At 35.9% G+C, this 21,427-nt stretch overlaps 1 protein-coding gene across 2 annotated transcripts in view; it reads right to left on the bottom strand.

The window, feature by feature from the left end:
• The window catches only part of LOC108736653 (failed axon connections), a 124,657-nt gene extending 103,930 nt beyond the window's left edge, over positions 1-20,727 (bottom strand). The window contains exon 1 of one of the 2 annotated variants that reach the window (XM_018469150.2): positions 20,269-20,727. In XM_018469150.2, coding sequence (XP_018324652.1) covers positions 20,269-20,559 — 291 coding nt within the window. In that variant the 5' untranslated portion in view covers positions 20,560-20,727. The remainder of the gene's footprint in view (positions 1-20,268) is intronic. The other variant, XM_018469149.2, reaches the window with a different exon arrangement.
• Positions 20,728-21,427: the final 700 nt, after the last annotated feature.

Here is a 21,427-nt window from a genome sequence, read left to right as displayed (position 1 = left end):
GCGATAGGTGCATTCCGAAAAGCCGTTCTAATGCCATTGTCTCCTACTTTTTTTCTTCTAAAGCAACATCATGTGTTGTTTTATTTAATACTAAACAGTAAATAAAAAGAAAGTCGTCAAGTTCCGTTACCTCCGTTCCGAAATTGATTAACATAAAAGCGTAGGTCACACAAAAAAGTTTCAAAAACAATAGCTCTAGGCATATATGTACGCATACACATACATTCACAAGTATCGGTTCGAAAGAATAGATAAAAAGATATAGACACCGATAGATGATGATGATGATGATTATAGCAATAATCAAAAAAATTATGCAGATGGTAAATTATTTTAAACTAACTTTTACAATCTGTATGCTCTTTAATTGATTGATACAAAACATGTAGCCTTAGAAATTAATTAATAAAATATAATAAATTCAGTCGACTCAATTGGGTTAAGCAGACACACAACCCTTCTATACGTGCACTACACTTAAGTACAATTTCTATTTTTGATAAATCACTTACCGTTGTTGTAGATACGACTATACTAAAATCTTCCATAATTTTAAATTCTGTAGCCCAACTAGGCTCATGGGTGACAGAATACCGTATACTTACTTTTTCACTTCTCCGTTTATCAAATATTAATACAACTTAATTGCACCTGGCTAAAAAAGACATTAACATCTAGTAATTTTTGCAGTAAAAAATAATGTAAACGAATAACTAACAATTTTAAAACCACACCAGTGGAGCCCCTAGGTTTTTTGTTATCCAAAGGAGCAATAAAAATGCTTTGAAATTTAATAAATTGCTACTTCTGAGGTTTACATATTGAGTGTGAGAGCCAATTTTCACATTTCTCAGCCATGCCATACAGAAACATGAAGACCTTTTTTTTAAAATTTGTTTTTTTATCTTTCAACATAGTCCCCTTTTAGAAAGATACACTTCTCCCAACGACCCTGCCATTTTTTTTTACCCCTCCAAAAAATAAGATTTGTCGAACTCTCCAAAATCCCCCCCTGTCTCGGCGATGACTTCCTCGTTTGAGCTAAATTTCTTTCTCGCTAGTCATTTCTTCATGGTAGGGAACAAGATGAAGTCGCAGGGAGTCAAATCGAGTGAGTACGGGGTGTGCGGCAGCAAATTCATAACGTAATTCGTGCATTTTGGCGGCAACAACTCCTTATGAATGTGCCGGTGCGTTATCGTGTTGAAAACGCACCTTTTTTTTCGTCAAATGCGTCCGTGTTTCCTTCAAATTTTTGTCGAAGCGGTCCAATAACTACTCACTGTAGTATTGTCCAGTGATCGTTCTTCCTTTTCCTAAAAAATCCGTAAAATGATTTCCTCGGTAACAACGTTTGCCAGTGTTCCTGGTCGCTCTTATCAAAAACGGATCTTTGCCCACGTTTAAATTCGTTGAAGCAATATCTAACTGTGGTCGTAGATGGCGAAATGTCTCCATAAACAGTATCCAACTTTGTTTTCATCTCCTCGCATTTTTTCCCATCCAATAACAAAAAGCGAGTTACCGAACGATACTGCTCTTTTTTCATCTTAGCGAAAATAACGAAACACGTCTCAGTCGAATGGCTGCCAAATCCAAACTAACCTATCAATCAGTCTGAAATTCGTTTTGACGTGGTTTGATAGATGACAGCACACGATGACAACACCAATTTCTCGCAGGAACGTCCTCTGTCTTCAAACACGGGTACTTATTGAACCGCCCTCGTATATTGATAGTAAAAAATTTTTGTAATGGCAACGATGTATCATCTCACACAAGCCGAGATTGCAATCGAACCATTGTTTTTATGTCGCAGCTTTGGTCGCAGCATTCCAAATCGGTAATCCGTGAATCCGTTCGTTGTTTATATGTACGTATGCATGTATGAATTTAAAAACAATGCCGATTAAAATTGGTCAACATGCACTGACCGATGATATATTATGCAGTTCGTACATACATGCATGTATTCATGTACGTTACAGTAGGTACATGCACCAACATAAATGCAACTAGCATTCTCCGTGTTGTTTTATTATAAATAATATAACGCACTTAATACAAAAGGATTTGGATTACAACGATAGCAGGAAATTATCGTATAAGATTTCGCCTGGTACCGGGAAAATTTCAAGGACTAATCAATCAGAGACGTATAACTGAATAAGAAGCACTTACAATGATAGATAATTTAAAAAACGGACAGACAGACAGACAGACAAACGGGTGATCCTGCAAGGGTTCAATTTTTCATTCGGACGTACGAAATCCTAACCCTTCTGATTAATTTTCACCTAATTTATAAGTAAAGAACTATTTTGTATTTTTTTAATTTTAGGTTCAGTAGTTTTGGAGATAAGGGAGATGGCCAATTTTCATCTATTTTCATAAAACTATTTATTTTTACATTATAAAAATAAATATTTTAGATCCTTACAACAAGCCCTTTCATTTGATATGTCACACTGTACAGTTTGCAAAATTTCTGCTTCTAAGTGTTTTCTTTTCGTTATTATCATTCACGGTGCCAATTTTCAAATAAACAGAAGAGAACACTTTTTGTTAAAAGTTTCTTCCACCCTTCCCTATTCTGTTTTACGTTTCCACCACCACCTTTACACCTGCCTTCCCTTACTTCCAAAATATGAAAACTTCTTCAGTTAATCTTATTAAGATTGTTAAAGGTGTATGCTTGGAGAGGCGAAAATGTGGTGTTACCGGCGAATGATGAGGATACCGCGGATAGAGAAGATTACAAATGAAGAGAGAAGGAATAGGAGAACAGAGGATTCTATAAAAATCAATAAAAAATAGGTGAGATAGGTTGGTAGGACACCTTCTCAGGCATGAAATTCTAGTCAGAGACACATTAGAAGAAGAAACAGGAGTTAAGAGTTGTAGAGGTAGACCTAGATTAGATTACTATTCGCAATTAGTTAAGGATATGGGATGTCCTAATTTTAGGGAAATGCGCAGATTAGCTCAGGATAGGAAGGAGTGGAGCTGCGTGTCCAACCAGTCTTAGAACTGACGACCTTAAGATGATGATAAATCCTATTATTCTTCATCTCCCTTACATACCAATATTTTTCATTTATTGTTATCCAGAAATTGTCGAGTTTTATGACAATGCATATAATATCTAACAGATGACAGCAATTTTCAGTTTATTGTAGGCATACTAGTAAATAATAAACGACCGGATACTGTGAATCCGTTTATAAAAAAACCTCACCTCTAACGAACCAATAACTTTGACCACAGTTGTTTATTATAAATTGAAGAGCAGTTTTCCTACAGCAACAGAATCTATGGTAGATTTTCCAATTAGCCCGAAAGGAAACTGAATATCACAAATTGAAATGATGACGAAAGAAATTAACAGATCGGACACAAAATAAAAAGTAGAGCAGATAGATTAAATGCATTGAAATGATCTAACATTACAATACCCCCAATGCCCTAACCACCCCTGTATATACACCCTTCTGCCCCGTAATACACTCGTATCACGTTCGGCTTTAAATCCCTCACGAGTTTAATAATAACGTTACCCCCTGTTGTTACTAATACATGCCTAACGTTTCTACTAATAAATACCCGGATGTCCTGCTTAGAAAATCCATGGGGAATTCGAAACGAACAACAAAAAGGCTAAGAACAGCAACAGCAACAGAAATGCTGTCAAAGGTCGCAAACCGAGAATTTTCTTCTCGTGCAGACCGTGACGTATTTTATGAAACGTTACCGTGGCACGCTGCGGCCTTCGACAGCCAGCTTTTGAGACGATCTAACACCTGTTTTCTACACTACCTGCGACATCCGACCGTGCACATGAAGAGGGTTTGTTACTCGTTTATTATTCCCCACACTAACAAAAGTGGGAAAAATTTACTAAAATCTAACCTACTTATACATTAGAAAGTATCAAAAATATTCCAGCTAGTTTCATTTGTACTTGACCCAAGCACATTAGTATCAGCACCACCATCATCGTCAGTCAGAACAGTGGTTGAACCTCCACTTCTTTCTATTCTAGGTCAATTTTTGCATTTACCGAAAGCTAACTATCATCATCATAAGGTCGTCAGTGCCTCCACTCTTTCCTATCCTCAGCTAAACTTCGCATTTCCCTAAAACTAGAACAACCCACATCCTTAACTATTTGCGAACAGTCATCTAACCTAGGTCTACCTCTACCCCTCCTAACTCTTGTTTCTGCCTCTAATATGTCTCTGACTAGACCTTCATGTCTGAGAAGGTGTCCTACCAACCTATCTCGCCTATTTTTTTATTGACTTCCATACAGTCCTCTGTTCTCCTATTCTTTCTAATACCTCTTCATTTGTAACCTTTTCTACCCACGTTATCCTCATCATTAGCCCATAACACCACATTTCAAAAGCTTCTAACTTTTTCTTTTTCGCAGCCCCCACTGTCCACGTTTTGCACCCGTACAACGCCGTGCTCCAAACATACACCTTTAACAACCTTTTTCGAATTTCTAAATTAACCGTTCGGGAGCATAGAAGTGACTTCTTTTTATTAAAGGCGACACGACCCTGCGCTATCCTCTGCTTTATATCCCTACTACTCCTTCCTAGATATCTAAAATCAGCCACTTCTTCAAACTTTTCGTCTCCCATCTTTATATTCGCTCTTTCCCTACTTTTTCTTCCCTTGCATACCAGTATTTTAGTTTTATATGAAAGCCAACTAGAAACAGTAGAAGTTAATCTAGATCTTCTTCTCCAACGTTTACTAAAAAGATGTTTTTAACGAATCCTTGATCTTACAAGTGCTGCTACTACCGACAATACATTTTTGTTAATAGAGAATCAACCATGCGCTATACTTATGTTTTACAAATGCATCTACGAAATTCCTAATCTGGCATTATTTATAGTGTCTTGATTTCGCTATTATAGACATTTCATTAATTCATAAAACACAAAAATAAACCGGATCTATATTTATACGGTATGGTTTATGTATCTATACATGTAATATATTTCAGTCGATGCCTATAAGCGAGGTAACTAAATTCGTATCTGCCATACATGTGTGCCTCTGTCTGCCGTGCTCTTCCCACAACCTTCGTCCTTGCATGTCTGCTTCAATTTTTTCGATTGCCCTGGAGGCCAAAATAATTTTCGTTCTTTCCCGCCCCGGCAAACTCGATGGAATTCTTTCGAAGTGATGTTTACTAGCTCAGAAAATTATCCAGCATAGAGGTCGATATCTACTGTAGTAGTCAGATTGCATTTGATCAAACGTATAGGTTTAAATATTTGAAATAGAATTCAAATACATCGGAAAACAAACATTTCAAATTTACATATGCATTCAAATATCCAAATATATATTTAAATGCCTATTTGAACGTTAGTTTCTGCGTTATATAAAATATTTAAGGTATTTTTAAGAATTTTACATTCTTTTCTTGTTGCTACCTATTGCAACTTAAATAAAAACAATTTTTTTAGACGTAAACTGGTGATTTTGGGATTCTTCATGGGTCGTTCACACATAAAAAGCCAATTTTTCTTTAATTCATATCCTGCTAAAGTGTTTAATAACTGTAAACATCTCCATCGAAAAAAGAAACACACATGGAACATTTTCTATTAAGTAAATGTATACAAATTAATCTCTTTAAATGATGTACTAGTAAATATAATCATAGAATAGGAAGACAGCGCCGCATTTTTCTTCTAAAGAAAAACATGACTAAAAGTACGATGACCGGTTTTGGCAAAGCCATGTGGATTCTACACGAGCCTAGTGTATACACAACGTATATGACACATTCTGTACACTGTACAGTATACCGAAATGAAGAAATTAAAACAGAATTATTATGATACACAAATTATTTGTGAAGGCTACTGGAAACAGACATTCCTACACGAGATGCGGACAAGAAGAACCGGAAAATTAGGTTCAGATATTTCTCTAGGTCTAGAAATTTAACTGTGCAGTAGACATGGGAAAGATTATGATAAAGAAAAGGTCTAAAAAAGTAATCAACATCACCAAAATACCACAATGACCAAACTTATCAACCTCTAGCATCAACCATATCAAAATTATGAAAACAGATGTTTCTGCCAAACCCTAACTAAATTGTATCATAGAATTATTCAATTGTATTAATTTCTGTTTACATATATTTAGAAACATTGTGCACATTGGCAAATTGTGAGGAAACGTGAAAAAAAACTACTACGTTACTTCATAAGAAGCCCGAGGTTTCCGTCGAATTCGAATTAAATTAATAAATTAATTAGTAACACAAAAAAATGTCGTGATGAACTACAGAAGAATAGAACTATTATATAATTTGTAGTTAGACCTTGTATTTACTTAATTGTTGGGTACATGCAAGAATTGGCAAACTGCGAATGAGAAGAACCGCGAGCGGCGCGAGGTGATGCTGCGGGCCAAACGCTGAGCTACGTTGCTGGTAAAGGTGCAACGACCACGAGCAAGGTTACGGCTGTGTTCCACAATTAGTTGCAAAACATAGACAAGGTTCACTGCTTTCCAATCTCTATTAAAACGTAGGTATACGAATGAATAGGCGTACACAGACGTTTAATTCGCGGATTCGCATCGTTATATGAGATACAAAAGAATACATGTATGTGCCTACATAAATACCTACACCAGTTGCATAAAATTCCTGAGCACAATGGAGAACAACAGGCTAACCATAGGACGTGCACCATCAATAAATAATGTAGCTATCACCGATCAATAATATTGAAGGCTTTGAGAGTATAAGCACTGTCAACAATACGAACGAAAGTTGTGCAATAAAAATTGATTTATATTGTTCAAAATTTACTGACATTATTCATACTCATAGCAAATAGCTGTTGATCGAGAGAGCAAATACAGAGGAAGCATCTCACCATGAATTCAGACTGTATCCTAAAATATGGAATAATATTGAGTTGTCTGCAGGCTGCAGTTTTGCCAATAAAATTGATCACTAAATCATCACCAATACTGCTCTATTGGAATCTACAAAAATACTTATCGTTAGTATAACTGAGGATACACTAGAATATTCTTGGTTGTTTTTATCGTTATTCTCAGCTAAAATGTCGTTGAATGTCTAGGATCGCCTCGAGGTAGAATGTTCTTGGAGTAAACTGGAGAAGAAGAATCGAGAATATTCTGGAATATTCGAGGACCTTTATGTCTGTTTCAGTGGCGAAACTCAGACACCATACAAGGGCATTTTCATATACTTCGACCACTATTCTTAAAAATGTTTAGAGTCTATAATGATAGAGATTTCTCCAGTTTGGTGTGAGTTTTGAGATTGCGGACTATATATCCAGCGAAAAGGATCGTTAGCTAGTAGGTATTCATAAATAAAAAAAGACACGAATCCGTATATTTCACGCCCCACCGAAAACCCCCGTACAATGTTCGAATTTTTTTCCACTTTGATAGAATGAACTAGATGTTAAGTATGTTCGAAAAATTATGTGTGAATGAAGGGGATGGCTTTTATAACACTATATTAGACCATTTTATGTATATTTAGACTGGTGTTGTTAAGACTTCTTGAAAACTTTTATGTTTAAATTTTGTCCAGTTTCTAGGGTTGTCTTCAACTAGAATGTTCTCGAAGATGTACCTACGATTATCGTCAAGTAAAATGTTCTATCCCTAAATCCATGTTCACACAAATATGTTAATGGAAATGTTGCTAAAAAGTTTTAAACATTCGACCACAATCCAGGGTACAATTGCGGGATTGGCTTTTGTAACCTAAATGCTTAGTAGTCATTTTTTTAATTTCATTCCTATTTCCTTCTTCGTTGTCAGTTCTACAAGTTCTTCTTCCATTTGAAAAAGGGGTCTAACACCCAGTCCGGCATTCTATGTATTTAAAATGTCTTGGAATTGATCTTTGAAATCATTGTGGAGTTTCTCCACATATGGGTAGTAAATAAGCAAGTCGTCGTTGTTGAAGGATGTTGCTAATAAATTAGAGAAATTGTGGAACTCATATCTGTCAATATTGTTCACGTGTAAGAGAAGTTTGACCACGAAACCAGCGACATTTTTTGTTTTAATCAAGTTTAAGTCATCGCCTTGAAATTGGAGATTGATACCATTAAGTCTATAATAGACTCTACAGTCTAGGCTCTAGGGCCTTTACCGCTCCTCTGTAGGACCCCAGCGACACTAAGGGACGTTATCGGTCACTTTGAGAAAAGCTGTCCAACAATGTTTGAGATTTCTCGGCTCTGGTGTGCTATAAAAGCGAGCTGTCGTTAAAGCACAATAGATAATACTGTTTCAGACTTAATATATAATTCAGGTATGCATTAATGCGTGACGTATTAAGTCGGATCAAAAGCTAGCTCCCCTTTGAACAATAACAAAAATTAAATTGTTGACTGTTGTACGCAACAAGACCATATTACTATTACATGAATGCTATTTATGGATACCATCGGTCCCTATGACGATGATTCATAAAGCAAGAATGGCCCGCATCCGGCCTAAAATATACATTAAAAATAATTCCAAATTAACTAGGTACAATTGATGCTTTGTAGATTAATTAACAGGACGTCTGCATCTACAAAATACGAAAGTACATACGCGTATAGAATCTAACTCGAATTTGATACATCTGCCAAAATCGCAATAACCTAATTACGATGCTATTTATTACATGTGACTGCGAATTATGATATCAATAGGGGGTTAAATTACTAAATTATCTACTTTTTACCCTTTAGTCTAGAGCGGTTTTAATAATGACTGCAGATACAGCTGAAAACTCCATAGAAATTTTTGGTCACGAACAATTTAGAAAGAGCAAGAGAACAGAAAAAAAAAACTTTTGGGTGTCTCATTCCCACCAGCCACTAATGCTGGTGAGCGGACAGTCCCTCCGCACTACGCCGGAAGGTAGGGCGGAAGCCCCTCTTCAGCCTTCTTTCCGAAATCGTGGGAATGGGTGGGTGGTGGTTCGGGTGAGAAAGATGAGACGGACGAAATGAAGACAGAAGAGAATGAAAAATTATCTGTGGAATGTTCTATCCCAGCTTTTGCCTAAGTGATCCAAGGAAACCACAGAAAAACTTGGATCCAAGGCAGACGGACCTGGAATCGAACCGGCGTCCTCCCGAATGCTAAGCATTGGTCTAAACATTTAGGCCATGTCGCTCTTTTTTAAAACTGATCTGTAGTACGATGCTACATTTTAGGATTACATATGCTCAAACAAGGTCCATTTAAATATATGGATATCTACTTGTTGAAACGAATCCCGGCGTAGCTAACCTCAACGTGATAGGCACGTTACCATAATCGAATAAAATAATTCGAAGTGGTCTGTATTCTGTCGAAACTGCCAGACGCGGATCGCGATTTCGATCTTTTTGGATCTCATCAGCGCGTCGCAGGCNAAAATGACTCCCATGTTCAAAACTATTTTCTATATTTTTTTCAAAATTTTAGGTTCAGTAGTTTCGGAGATAGGGAGGGAATGGTCAATTTTCATCTAATTTTTTAAATAACTTTAAAATTACAAAAAATATATATTTTAGATCCTTACAACAAGCCCTTTCATTTGATATGTCACACTGTACAGTTTGCAAAATTTCTGCTTCTAAGTGTTTTCTTTTCGTTATTATCATTCACGGTGCCAATTTTCAAATAAACAGAAGAGAACACTTTTTGTTAAAAGTTTCTTCCACCCTTCCCTATTCTGTTTTACGTTTCCACCACCACCTTTACACCTGCCTTCCCTTACTTCCAAAATATGAAAACTTCTTCAGTTAATCTTATTAAGATTGTTAAAGGTGTATGCTTGGAGAGGCGAAAATGTGGTGTTACCGGCGAATGATGAGGATACCGCGGATAGAGAAGATTACAAATGAAGAGAGAAGGAATAGGAGAACAGAGGATTCTATAAAAATCAATAAAAAATAGGTGAGATAGGTTGGTAGGACACCTTCTCAGGCATGAAATTCTAGTCAGAGACACATTAGAAGAAGAAACAGGAGTTAAGAGTTGTAGAGGTAGACCTAGATTAGATTACTATTCGCAATTAGTTAAGGATATGGGATGTCCTAATTTTAGGGAAATGCGCAGATTAGCTCAGGATAGGAAGGAGTGGAGCTGCGTGTCCAACCAGTCTTAGAACTGACGACCTTAAGATGATGATAAATCCTATTATTCTTCATCTCCCTTACATACCAATATTTTTCATTTATTGTTATCCAGAAATTGTCGAGTTTTATGACAATGCATATAATATCTAACAGATGACAGCAATTTTCAGTTTATTGTAGGCATACTAGTAAATAATAAACGACCGGATACTGTGAATCCGTTTATAAAAAAACCTCACCTCTAACGAACCAATAACTTTGACCACAGTTGTTTATTATAAATTGAAGAGCAGTTTTCCTACAGCAACAGAATCTATGGTAGATTTTCCAATTAGCCCGAAAGGAAACTGAATATCACAAATTGAAATGATGACGAAAGAAATTAACAGATCGGACACAAAATAAAAAGTAGAGCAGATAGATTAAATGCATTGAAATGATCTAACATTACAATACCCCCAATGCCCTAACCACCCCTGTATATACACCCTTCTGCCCCGTAATACACTCGTATCACGTTCGGCTTTAAATCCCTCACGAGTTTAATAATAACGTTACCCCCTGTTGTTACTAATACATGCCTAACGTTTCTACTAATAAATACCCGGATGTCCTGCTTAGAAAATCCATGGGGAATTCGAAACGAACAACAAAAAGGCTAAGAACAGCAACAGCAACAGAAATGCTGTCAAAGGTCGCAAACCGAGAATTTTCTTCTCGTGCAGACCGTGACGTATTTTATGAAACGTTACCGTGGCACGCTGCGGCCTTCGACAGCCAGCTTTTGAGACGATCTAACACCTGTTTTCTACACTACCTGCGACATCCGACCGTGCACATGAAGAGGGTTTGTTTCTCGTTTATTATTCCCCACACTAACAAAAGTGGGAAAAATTTACTAAAATCTAACCTACTTATACATTAGAAAGTATCAAAAATATTCCAGCTAGTTTCATTTGTACTTGACCCAAGCACATTAGTATCAGCACCACCATCATCGTCAGTCAGAACAGTGGTTGAACCTCCACTTCTTTCTATTCTAGGTCAATTTTTGCATTTACCGAAAGCTAACTATCATCATCATAAGGTCGTCAGTGCCTCCACTCTTTCCTATCCTCAGCTAAACTTCGCATTTCCCTAAAACTAGAACAACCCACATCCTTAACTATTTGCGAACAGTCATCTAACCTAGGTCTACCTCTACCCCTCCTAACTCTTGTTTCTGCCTCTAATATGTCTCTGACTAGACCTTCATGTCTGAGAAGGTGTCCTACCAACCTATCTCGCCTATTTTTTTATTGACTTCCATACAGTCCTCTGTTCTCCTATTCTTTCTAATACCTCTTCATTTGTAACCTTTTCTACCCACGTTATCCTCATCATTAGCCCATAACACCACATTTCAAAAGCTTCTAACTTTTTCTTTTTCGCAGCCCCCACTGTCCACGTTTTGCACCCGTACAACGCCGTGCTCCAAACATACACCTTTAACAACCTTTTTCGAATTTCTAAATTAACCGTTCGGGAGCATAGAAGTGACTTCTTTTTATTAAAGGCGACACGACCCTGCGCTATCCTCTGCTTTATATCCCTACTACTCCTTCCTAGATATCTAAAATCAGCCACTTCTTCAAACTTTTCGTCTCCCATCTTTATATTCGCTCTTTCCCTACTTTTTCTTCCCTTGCATACCAGTATTTTAGTTTTATATGAAAGCCAACTAGAAACAGTAGAAGTTAATCTAGATCTTCTTCTCCAACGTTTACTAAAAAGATGTTTTTAACGAATCCTTGATCTTACAAGTGCTGCTACTACCGACAATACATTTTTGTTAATAGAGAATCAACCATGCGCTATACTTATGTTTTACAAATGCATCTACGAAATTCCTAATCTGGCATTATTTATAGTGTCTTGATTTCGCTATTATAGACATTTCATTAATTCATAAAACACAAAAATAAACCGGATCTATATTTATACGGTATGGTTTATGTATCTATACATGTAATATATTTCAGTCGATGCCTATAAGCGAGGTAACTAAATTCGTATCTGCCATACATGTGTGCCTCTGTCTGCCGTGCTCTTCCCACAACCTTCGTCCTTGCATGTCTGCTTCAATTTTTTCGATTGCCCTGGAGGCCAAAATAATTTTCGTTCTTTCCCGCCCCGGCAAACTCGATGGAATTCTTTCGAAGTGATGTTTACTAGCTCAGAAAATTATCCAGCATAGAGGTCGATATCTACTGTAGTAGTCAGATTGCATTTGATCAAACGTATAGGTTTAAATATTTGAAATAGAATTCAAATACATCGGAAAACAAACATTTCAAATTTACATATGCATTCAAATATCCAAATATATATTTAAATGCCTATTTGAACGTTAGTTTCTGCGTTATATAAAATATTTAAGGTATTTTTAAGAATTTTACATTCTTTTCTTGTTGCTACCTATTGCAACTTAAATAAAAACAATTTTTTTAGACGTAAACTGGTGATTTTGGGATTCTTCATGGGTCGTTCACACATAAAAAGCCAATTTTTCTTTAATTCATATCCTGCTAAAGTGTTTAATAACTGTAAACATCTCCATCGAAAAAAGAAACACACTTGGAACATTTTCTATTAAGTAAATGTATACAAATTAATCTCTTTAAATGATGTACTAGTAAATATAATCATAGAATAGGAAGACAGCGCCGCATTTTTCTTCTAAAGAAAAACATGACTAAAAGTACGATGACCGGTTTTGGCAAAGCCATGTGGATTCTACACGAGCCTAGTGTATACACAACGTATATGACACATTCTGTACACTGTACAGTATACCGAAATGAAGAAATTAAAACAGAATTATTATGATACACAAATTATTTGTGAAGGCTACTGGAAACAGACATTCCTACACGAGATGCGGACAAGAAGAACCGGAAAATTAGGTTCAGATATTTCTCTAGGTCTAGAAATTTAACTGTGCAGTAGACATGGGAAAGATTATGATAAAGAAAAGGTCTAAAAAAGTAATCAACATCACCAAAATACCACAATGACCAAACTTATCAACCTCTAGCATCAACCATATCAAAATTATGAAAACAGATGTTTCTGCCAAACCCTAACTAAATTGTATCATAGAATTATTCAATTGTATTAATTTCTGTTTACATATATTTAGAAACATTGTGCACATTGGCAAATTGTGAGGAAACTTGAAAAAAAACTACTACGTTACTTCATAAGAAGCCCGAGGTTTCCGTCGAATTCGAATTAAATTAATAAATTAATTAGTAACACAAAAAAATGTCGTGATGAACTACAGAAGAATAGAACTATTATATAATTTGTAGATAGACCTTGTATTTACTTAATTGTTGGGTACATGCAAGAATTGGCAAACTGCGAATGAGAAGAACCGCGAGCGGCGCGAGGTGATGCTGCGGGCCAAACGCTGAGCTACGTTGCTGGTAAAGGTGCAACGACCACGAGCAAGGTTACGGCTGTGTTCCACAATTAGTTGCAAAACATAGACCAGGTTCACTGCTTTCCAATCTCTATTAAAACGTAGGTATACGAATGAATAGGCGTACACAGACGTTTAATTCGCGGATTCGCATCGTTATATGAGATACAAAAGAATACATGTATGTGCCTACATAAATACCTACACCAGTTGCATAAAATTCCTGAGCACAATGGAGAACAACAGGCTAACCATAGGACGTGCACCATCAATAAATAATGTAGCTATCACCGATCAATAATATTGAAGGCTTTGAGAGTATAAGCACTGTCAACAATACGAACGAAAGTTGTGCAATAAAAATTGATTTATATTGTTCAAAATTTACTGACATTATTCATACTCATAGCAAATAGCTGTTGATCGAGAGAGCAAATACAGAGGAAGCATCTCACCATGAATTCAGACTGTATCCTAAAATATGGAATAATATTGAGTTGTCTGCAGGCTGCAGTTTTGCCAATAAAATTGATCACTAAATCATCACCAATACTGCTCTATTGGAATCTACAAAAATACTTATCGTTAGTATAACTGAGGATACACTAGAATATTCTTGGTTGTTTTTATCGTTATTCTCAGCTAAAATGTCGTTGAATGTCTAGGATCGCCTCGAGGTAGAATGTTCTTGGAGTAAACTGGAGAAGAAGAATCGAGAATATTCTGGAATATTCGAGGACCTTTATGTCTGTTTCAGTGGCGAAACTCAGACACCATACAAGGGCATTTTCATATACTTCGACCACTATTCTTAAAAATGTTTAGAGTCTATAATGATAGAGATTTCTCCAGTTTGGTGTGAGTTTTGAGATTGCGGACTATATATCCAGCGAAAAGGATCGTTAGCTAGTAGGTATTCATAAATAAAAAAAGACACGAATCCGTATATTTCACGCCCCACCGAAAACCCCCGTACAATGTTCGAATTTTTTTCCACTTTGATAGAATGAACTAGATGTTAAGTATGTTCGAAAAATTATGTGTGAATGAAGGGGATGGCTTTTATAACACTATATTAGACCATTTTATGTATATTTAGACTGGTGTTGTTAAGACTTCTTGAAAACTTTTATGTTTAAATTTTGTCCAGTTTCTAGGGTTGTCTTCAACTAGAATGTTCTCGAAGATGTACCTACGATTATCGTCAAGTAAAATGTTCTATCCCTAAATCCATGTTCACACAAATATGTTAATGGAAATGTTGCTAAAAAGTTTTAAACATTCGACCACAATCCAGGGTACAATTGCGGGATTGGCTTTTGTAACCTAAATGCTTAGTAGTCATTTTTTTAATTTCATTCCTATTTCCTTCTTCGTTGTCAGTTCTACAAGTTCTTCTTCCATTTGAAAAAGGGGTCTAACACCCAGTCCGGCATTCTATGTATTTAAAATGTCTTGGAATTGATCTTTGAAATCATTGTGGAGTTTCTCCACATATGGGTAGTAAATAAGCAAGTCGTCGTTGTTGAAGGATGTTGCTAATAAATTAGAGAAATTGTGGAACTCATATCTGTCAATATTGTTCACGTGTAAGAGAAGTTTGACCACGAAACCAGCGACATTTTTTGTTTTAATCAAGTTTAAGTCATCGCCTTGAAATTGGAGATTGATACCATTAAGTCTATAATAGACTCTACAGTCTAGGCTCTAGGGCCTTTACCGCTCCTCTGTAGGACCCCAGCGACACTAAGGGACGTTATCGGTCACTTTGAGAAAAGCTGTCCAACAATGTTTGAGATTTCTTGGCTCTGGTGTGCTATAAAAGCGAGCTGTCGTTAAAGCACAATAGATAATACTGTTTCAGACTTAATATATAATTCAGGTATGCATTAATGCGTGACGTATTAAGTCGGATCAAAAGCTAGCTCCCCTTTGAACAATAACAAAAATTAAATTGTTGACTGTTGTACGCAACAAGACCATATTACTATTACATGAATGCTATTTATGGATACCATCGGTCCCTATGACGATGATTCATAAAGCAAGAATGGCCCGCATCCGGCCTAAAATATACATTAAAAATAATTCCAAATTAACTAGGTACAATTGATGCTTTGTAGATTAATTAACAGGACGTCTGCATCTACAAAATACGAAAGTACATACGCGTATAGAATCTAACTCGAATTTGATACATCTGCCAAAATCGCAATAACCTAATTACGATGCTATTTAGTACTTGTGATTGCGAATTATGATATCAATAGGGGGTTAAATGTTTACTTTAAAACTCTAATTTCAGATTATATAAATTATCTACTTTTAACCCTTTAGTCTAGAGCCGTTTTAATAATGAATGCAGACACAGCTGAAAACTCCACAGAAAGTTTTGGTCACGAACAATTTTAGAAAGAGCAAGAGAACAGAAAAAAAAACTTTTGGGTGGCTCATTCCCATCAGCCACTAATGCTGGTGTGCGGGCAGTCTCTCCGCACTACGCTAGGTAGGGCGGTAGCCCCTCTTCAACCTTCGTTCCGAAATCGTGGGAATGGGTCGGTGGTGGTTCGAGTGAGACGGACGAAATGAAGACAGAGGAGAATGAAAAATTATCTGTGGAATGTTCTATCCCAGCTTTTGCCTAAGTGATCCAAGGAAACCACAGAAAAACTTGGACCAAGGCAGACGGACCTGGAATCGAACCGGCGTCCTCCCGAATGCTAAGCATTGGTCTAAACATCTAGGCCATGTCGCTCTTTTTTAAAACTAATCTGTAGTACGATGCTACATTTTAGGATTACATATGCTCCAACAAGGTCCATTTAAATATATGGATATCTACTTGTTGAAACGAATCCCGGCGTAGCTAACCTCAACGTGATAGGCACGTTACCATAATCGAATAAAATAATTCGAAGTGGTCTGTATTCTGTCGAAACTGCCAGACGCGGATCGCGATTTCGATCTTTTTGGATCTCATCAGCGCGTCGCAGACAGCTCCGACAGAACACAGACCAACTTTTACCTGCTGTCTTAACAGCGCGTTTTAGAAAATACCACAAATGGCGCGGTAAACGCCATCTGTAGTACGATGCTACATTTTAGGATTACGTATGCTCCAACAAGGTCCATTTAAATATATGGATATCTACTTGCTGAAACGAATCCCGGCGTAGCTAACCTCAACGTGATAGGCACGTCATTATATTCGAATAAAATAATTCGAAGTGGTCTGTATTCTGTCGAAACTGCCAGACGCGGATCGCGATTTCGATCTTTTTGGATCTCATCAGCGCGTCGTAGACAGCTCCGACAGAACACAAACCAACTTTTACCTGCTGTCTTAACAGCACGTTTAAAAAAATACCACAAATCGAAATCGCGATCCGCGTCTGTCAGTTTCAACAGAATACAGACCACTTCAGACAGTATTTTATTTGATCACAAAGAGTATACACTTATTATATGTAATAGACTTCCTATTTGGGGGGTTGGCCTACCTTTTTGGTCATCTTCTCAGACATGAAGGGCTAATTAGGGACATGGTAGAATTAAAAACAGGAGTTAATAGGAGTAGAAGTATACCTAGATTAGATTCCTGCTGTTAAGGACATGGAAGCTTGGTATAGGGAAAGAGTGGAGGTGCGTGTTCAACCAAACGACTGACTTATAATGATGATGATAAAAATTAAAATTGATTTTGCTCGAAACATTTATTGAAATTCCCTGATATTTTTCAAATCATCGTCCATCATGATTCTCAGTGCTGTCAAATTCTCTTGCTATTCCCACGGTGTCGTCTTCCTGATGGAAAAATCGATTTTACATACGTATCACTACCAAACGCCTGTTCAAAAATCCGAGCAAACCCTTATCGTACACCTATGCACACTCAACAGATAAAACTTCATCTGCCTCTCCAGGTGTTAAAAAATAGCATACGATAAAATTATCAAAAAATTTCTTTTGCAAACACACGCAAAAGAACATTGAACATTTGATCTTAGAGGATAAGTTGAATGACCTCATCGTCAGTAAAACAATTATTATTCAGTTATATAGATGATGTTGCTGTAGTAAAGTAAAAAGGCACCGCCCATAATTTATCTTTCGACCCACAGTATGTATGTGAAGACACACATTCATCTCGAGGGGGGTCATTAGGATTTTCTTGTGTGTCTGTCTACACATAATATGTGCCTATACGTGTGTATAATAATGCTACAAACATCCAGACAGTCATGTCCGGCTTCACTAATGCCGTCAGGATAACGAACTAACCAATTCTTTCATTAATCAACAAGAGAGCAAACGAATGAGCACACCACCACTACAACTAGCATCACCTACTAATTTGAAGATAATTCATCGTCGTATACGTATAATAGCTTTAGTGCAAAGAAAATTATACCTTTTTCATAAACGTACTGATCTCTACGATGTGCCACGTACAAAATAACGGTGATTGTCATTTATTATTAAATGATGATCATTTAAAGGCATTAACATTGCCAATTTGCAAAATAAAAAAGTAGGCACATACTGATGAGTTTAGGTATTCATTTTTCACATACTTGTCATCATTTTAAATACAATAATTTCTTATTTTTATTTATTGTGAATTTTTCAAGAACTAGTTACTTTTTTGCTTTAGGTTCAATAATACCATAAATAAATATTAGAGAGGACGGACCTTCGGAGCATATTTAATCGTCAGGAAATTGGTACCCCTTATTCATCAATTTTGAATTTTCTTGTGAGTTCTGTACCTACTGTCTAAGGGTAGTTCTAGTTCACAAAGGAGTGTAAGGTTAATTCTGCATTTTTAATAATAAAAAAAAACAAAATGAAATTTCTGGGTGCTAACCACACGAATCGCCCTTTTATCGCAGAAAAGCTGAACGATAAGAATTGGAGTTCTAGAGATCTTGGTGGTTTTTGCAAAAACGTCTCCAAAAGAAATTTGAAAATTTTCGTTTTTAAGTTCTGGCAGGAGTTCTGGGAAGATCCCAAAGAGTTGTATCGAAAAGTCCTTATGCATTTTTACAAGAACTCGACTGTTTAGAGGTCAATTGAAAAATAAGGTCAAGAAAGATTTCGTGGTTTTAGAATATGTTAGCGCCAAATTTAAACCAAACACGACCAGGTGTGTTAGTTTTGAGTAGAACTAGCCCTGGTTATGTATTTTTTTACCCTAGAGCTATATTTCCACTCCAGAACTCTGGGGTGCTAGTCATACGCCTACAAAACGCAAACTCAGGTACATACCGCGAATTTTTGGCTAGAACTTCCCTTATTTCATACCCCCGGAACTGTTTCTGTCCGAAACAAAAAAAAAATCATTGTCTCGTCCGAGGTACACTTATGAATGTGTCACAAAGTTGTACCTTTCGCCAGAGTTTGTACATTTTTCAATACTTTCTTTTTACGTATGTTATGAGAATATAAACACACGAATTTACCTAGTTAAAAATAAATTTCCAATTTTAAACTAATTTAACAAACATGCAGCAGGCAACACATAAAATGTAGAATGAATCATTGAAGCGAAAGGAATAATTTACCTAATATGTCAATCCATTCTGCTACAAAACAAAACTGCATTCACTGATTAGGTGCTAGATATGATTAATTATAAAATTAAAACACCACTTTAATGTGTAGTAAATAAATTATTAAGAATCCCTATATTGTTGTATTTTCATTGAGCATGTATTAAATACTTATCAAATAAAATAAACTCTATTAATTAATCACACAAGTGAGTAGGTAGGTACCTAGTAAACGATTAATTTTTAAGAAATACTTAACGGTAAAAACATCCAAATCACAATTAATTATCTATCAGCTTGATTTCTACAAACGCTCAGGTCATTATTACCGATAATAATTAGTCGTAAGTATATTTAGCTTTTATATTTAAAACAAACAGCGCCCGCATGCATCACTGATTAATAACAATAAAATGATCACGGGTGTTAATCATTTTCTTTTTTTTTTTTAAGTAATTATTTGTGGACTGCATAACAAGAACGTAAAGTTGTTTACGTGATATTAAAAAACATGTTTATTGCGACAATATAGGTAAATACTGTTTTATCAATAATACAAATAAAGAAATGATAATTTGCATACCTACAGCCCCCATTATTTACGTAAAATCGATNGCTTTTATATTTAAAACAAACAGCGCCCGCATGCATTACTGATTAATAACAATAAAATGATCACAGGTGTTAATCATTTTCTTTTTTTTTTTAAGTAATTATTTGTGGACTGCATAACAAGAACGTAAACTTGTTTACGTGATATTAAAAAACATGTTTACTGCGACAATATAGGTAAATACTGTTTTATCAATAATACAAATAAAGAAATGATAATTTGCATACCTACAGCCCCCATTATTTACGTAAAATCGATTAAAAATTAAAAGCCAAATCGAAAATCAGACACATGAGGGCACAATATAAGGTTTATGGACGCCATTGCATGAAAAACATGATTAACATGGCCGACTGTGGACAATTTCGACCCTAACGTTGAATTATTTCAAAAATCAGCTAATTATCCACAATTAATTAGTACAATGAACTTAATAAATTATAAAAAATTGTTACTGTAAATTTATAATAATAATTTAAATACCTCGTATTTGATTCCTGCAAGTCGCAGCCAGGTTTCGACCTTCAGACAATAGGGCGAAATGGATGGTAGCAAGGGTGTACGACTAAACTGGTACAGATACACGACATCTTTTTCGAAATTCGATTTGTGCACTAGAACTTTTGGTGGAGCGGGTTCTTTTGTAGCGGCGGGCGCGTCACCTGCACCGGCTTCTTGCTTTGCCTCTTCGGCTTTGTTATCGGTTGTTAATTCTTCTTTGATCTCTTTAGTTTCAGTCGGTACAGGTACATTATTCTCGACTTCGGTAGCCATTTCTACGTTAATTACGATTTTAATTTATCAAATCACTTAACAAACACGCGGGGTATCTAAGCACTCTCGCGATTCCAACCAACACAATAAAACGTCCAAGCAACGACTAGCTCGGAAGTGGATAATGTGAGCTAACTCAACGATCCAAGACAAGCAAGCGACTGTGCTGGGCGTATTGGTGACGTCATTCTTCAGGCGACGCTTCACCCCCACCCTGGATTGCTGGATGTTCAGGCCCTGTTGCCATGCACATGCATGAGAAGGACCCCACCCTTCGATATTTTGATTTCTATGGGCAATGACCTGAAGGAATATCTTCTCATTAATTTAATCAGCCTTATTTTAGAGTAACGATTAATTAAAAAAAAATTTAAAAAGAAAGTAACACCAAGTAGTCTTAAAACTCTTTTCAGAAATATACTCCTTTATCTAAAATATCAGTCTACTAAACTTAGTGAAGATATTTTAGGAATTCCCAAATTATAAGACCACAGTCGCATTTAATTATTTATTTTTTTAATAAAATGTTTAAAAGAGCATAAAAATAGTAACAAAAATAAGATCGCTTTTAAAAATCCAAAAAAATAAGTGATGATTTAATTGGTCGAACTAATGTAGTAGCACAGTAACCCAAAATATTAGCAATAACATTTTAACATTTATGGTTTTTTAAAATACTGCAAAAGAATGTAACATTTTTAAAAACATATTTAATCAGTATTGTGCTTTTTATATGTTAAACTAAATATTTTCTTCTTCACAACAGATTTAGGAAGTTAAATTGTTTAAATCTTTTGTTAATGATAAAGATATAAGTAAACGATGAATTACTAATTCACATTTTAAACAAACAATTGATTAGGATATG

The sequence above is a fragment of the Agrilus planipennis genome, unplaced genomic scaffold, assembly GCF_000699045.2.
Source record: "Agrilus planipennis isolate EAB-ADULT unplaced genomic scaffold, Apla_2.0 scaffold148, whole genome shotgun sequence".
Lineage (NCBI taxonomy): Eukaryota > Metazoa > Arthropoda > Insecta > Coleoptera > Buprestidae > Agrilus > Agrilus planipennis.
Note: the sequence above shows the minus strand (reverse complement) of the source record. Positions and strands in the feature narration are given on the sequence as shown.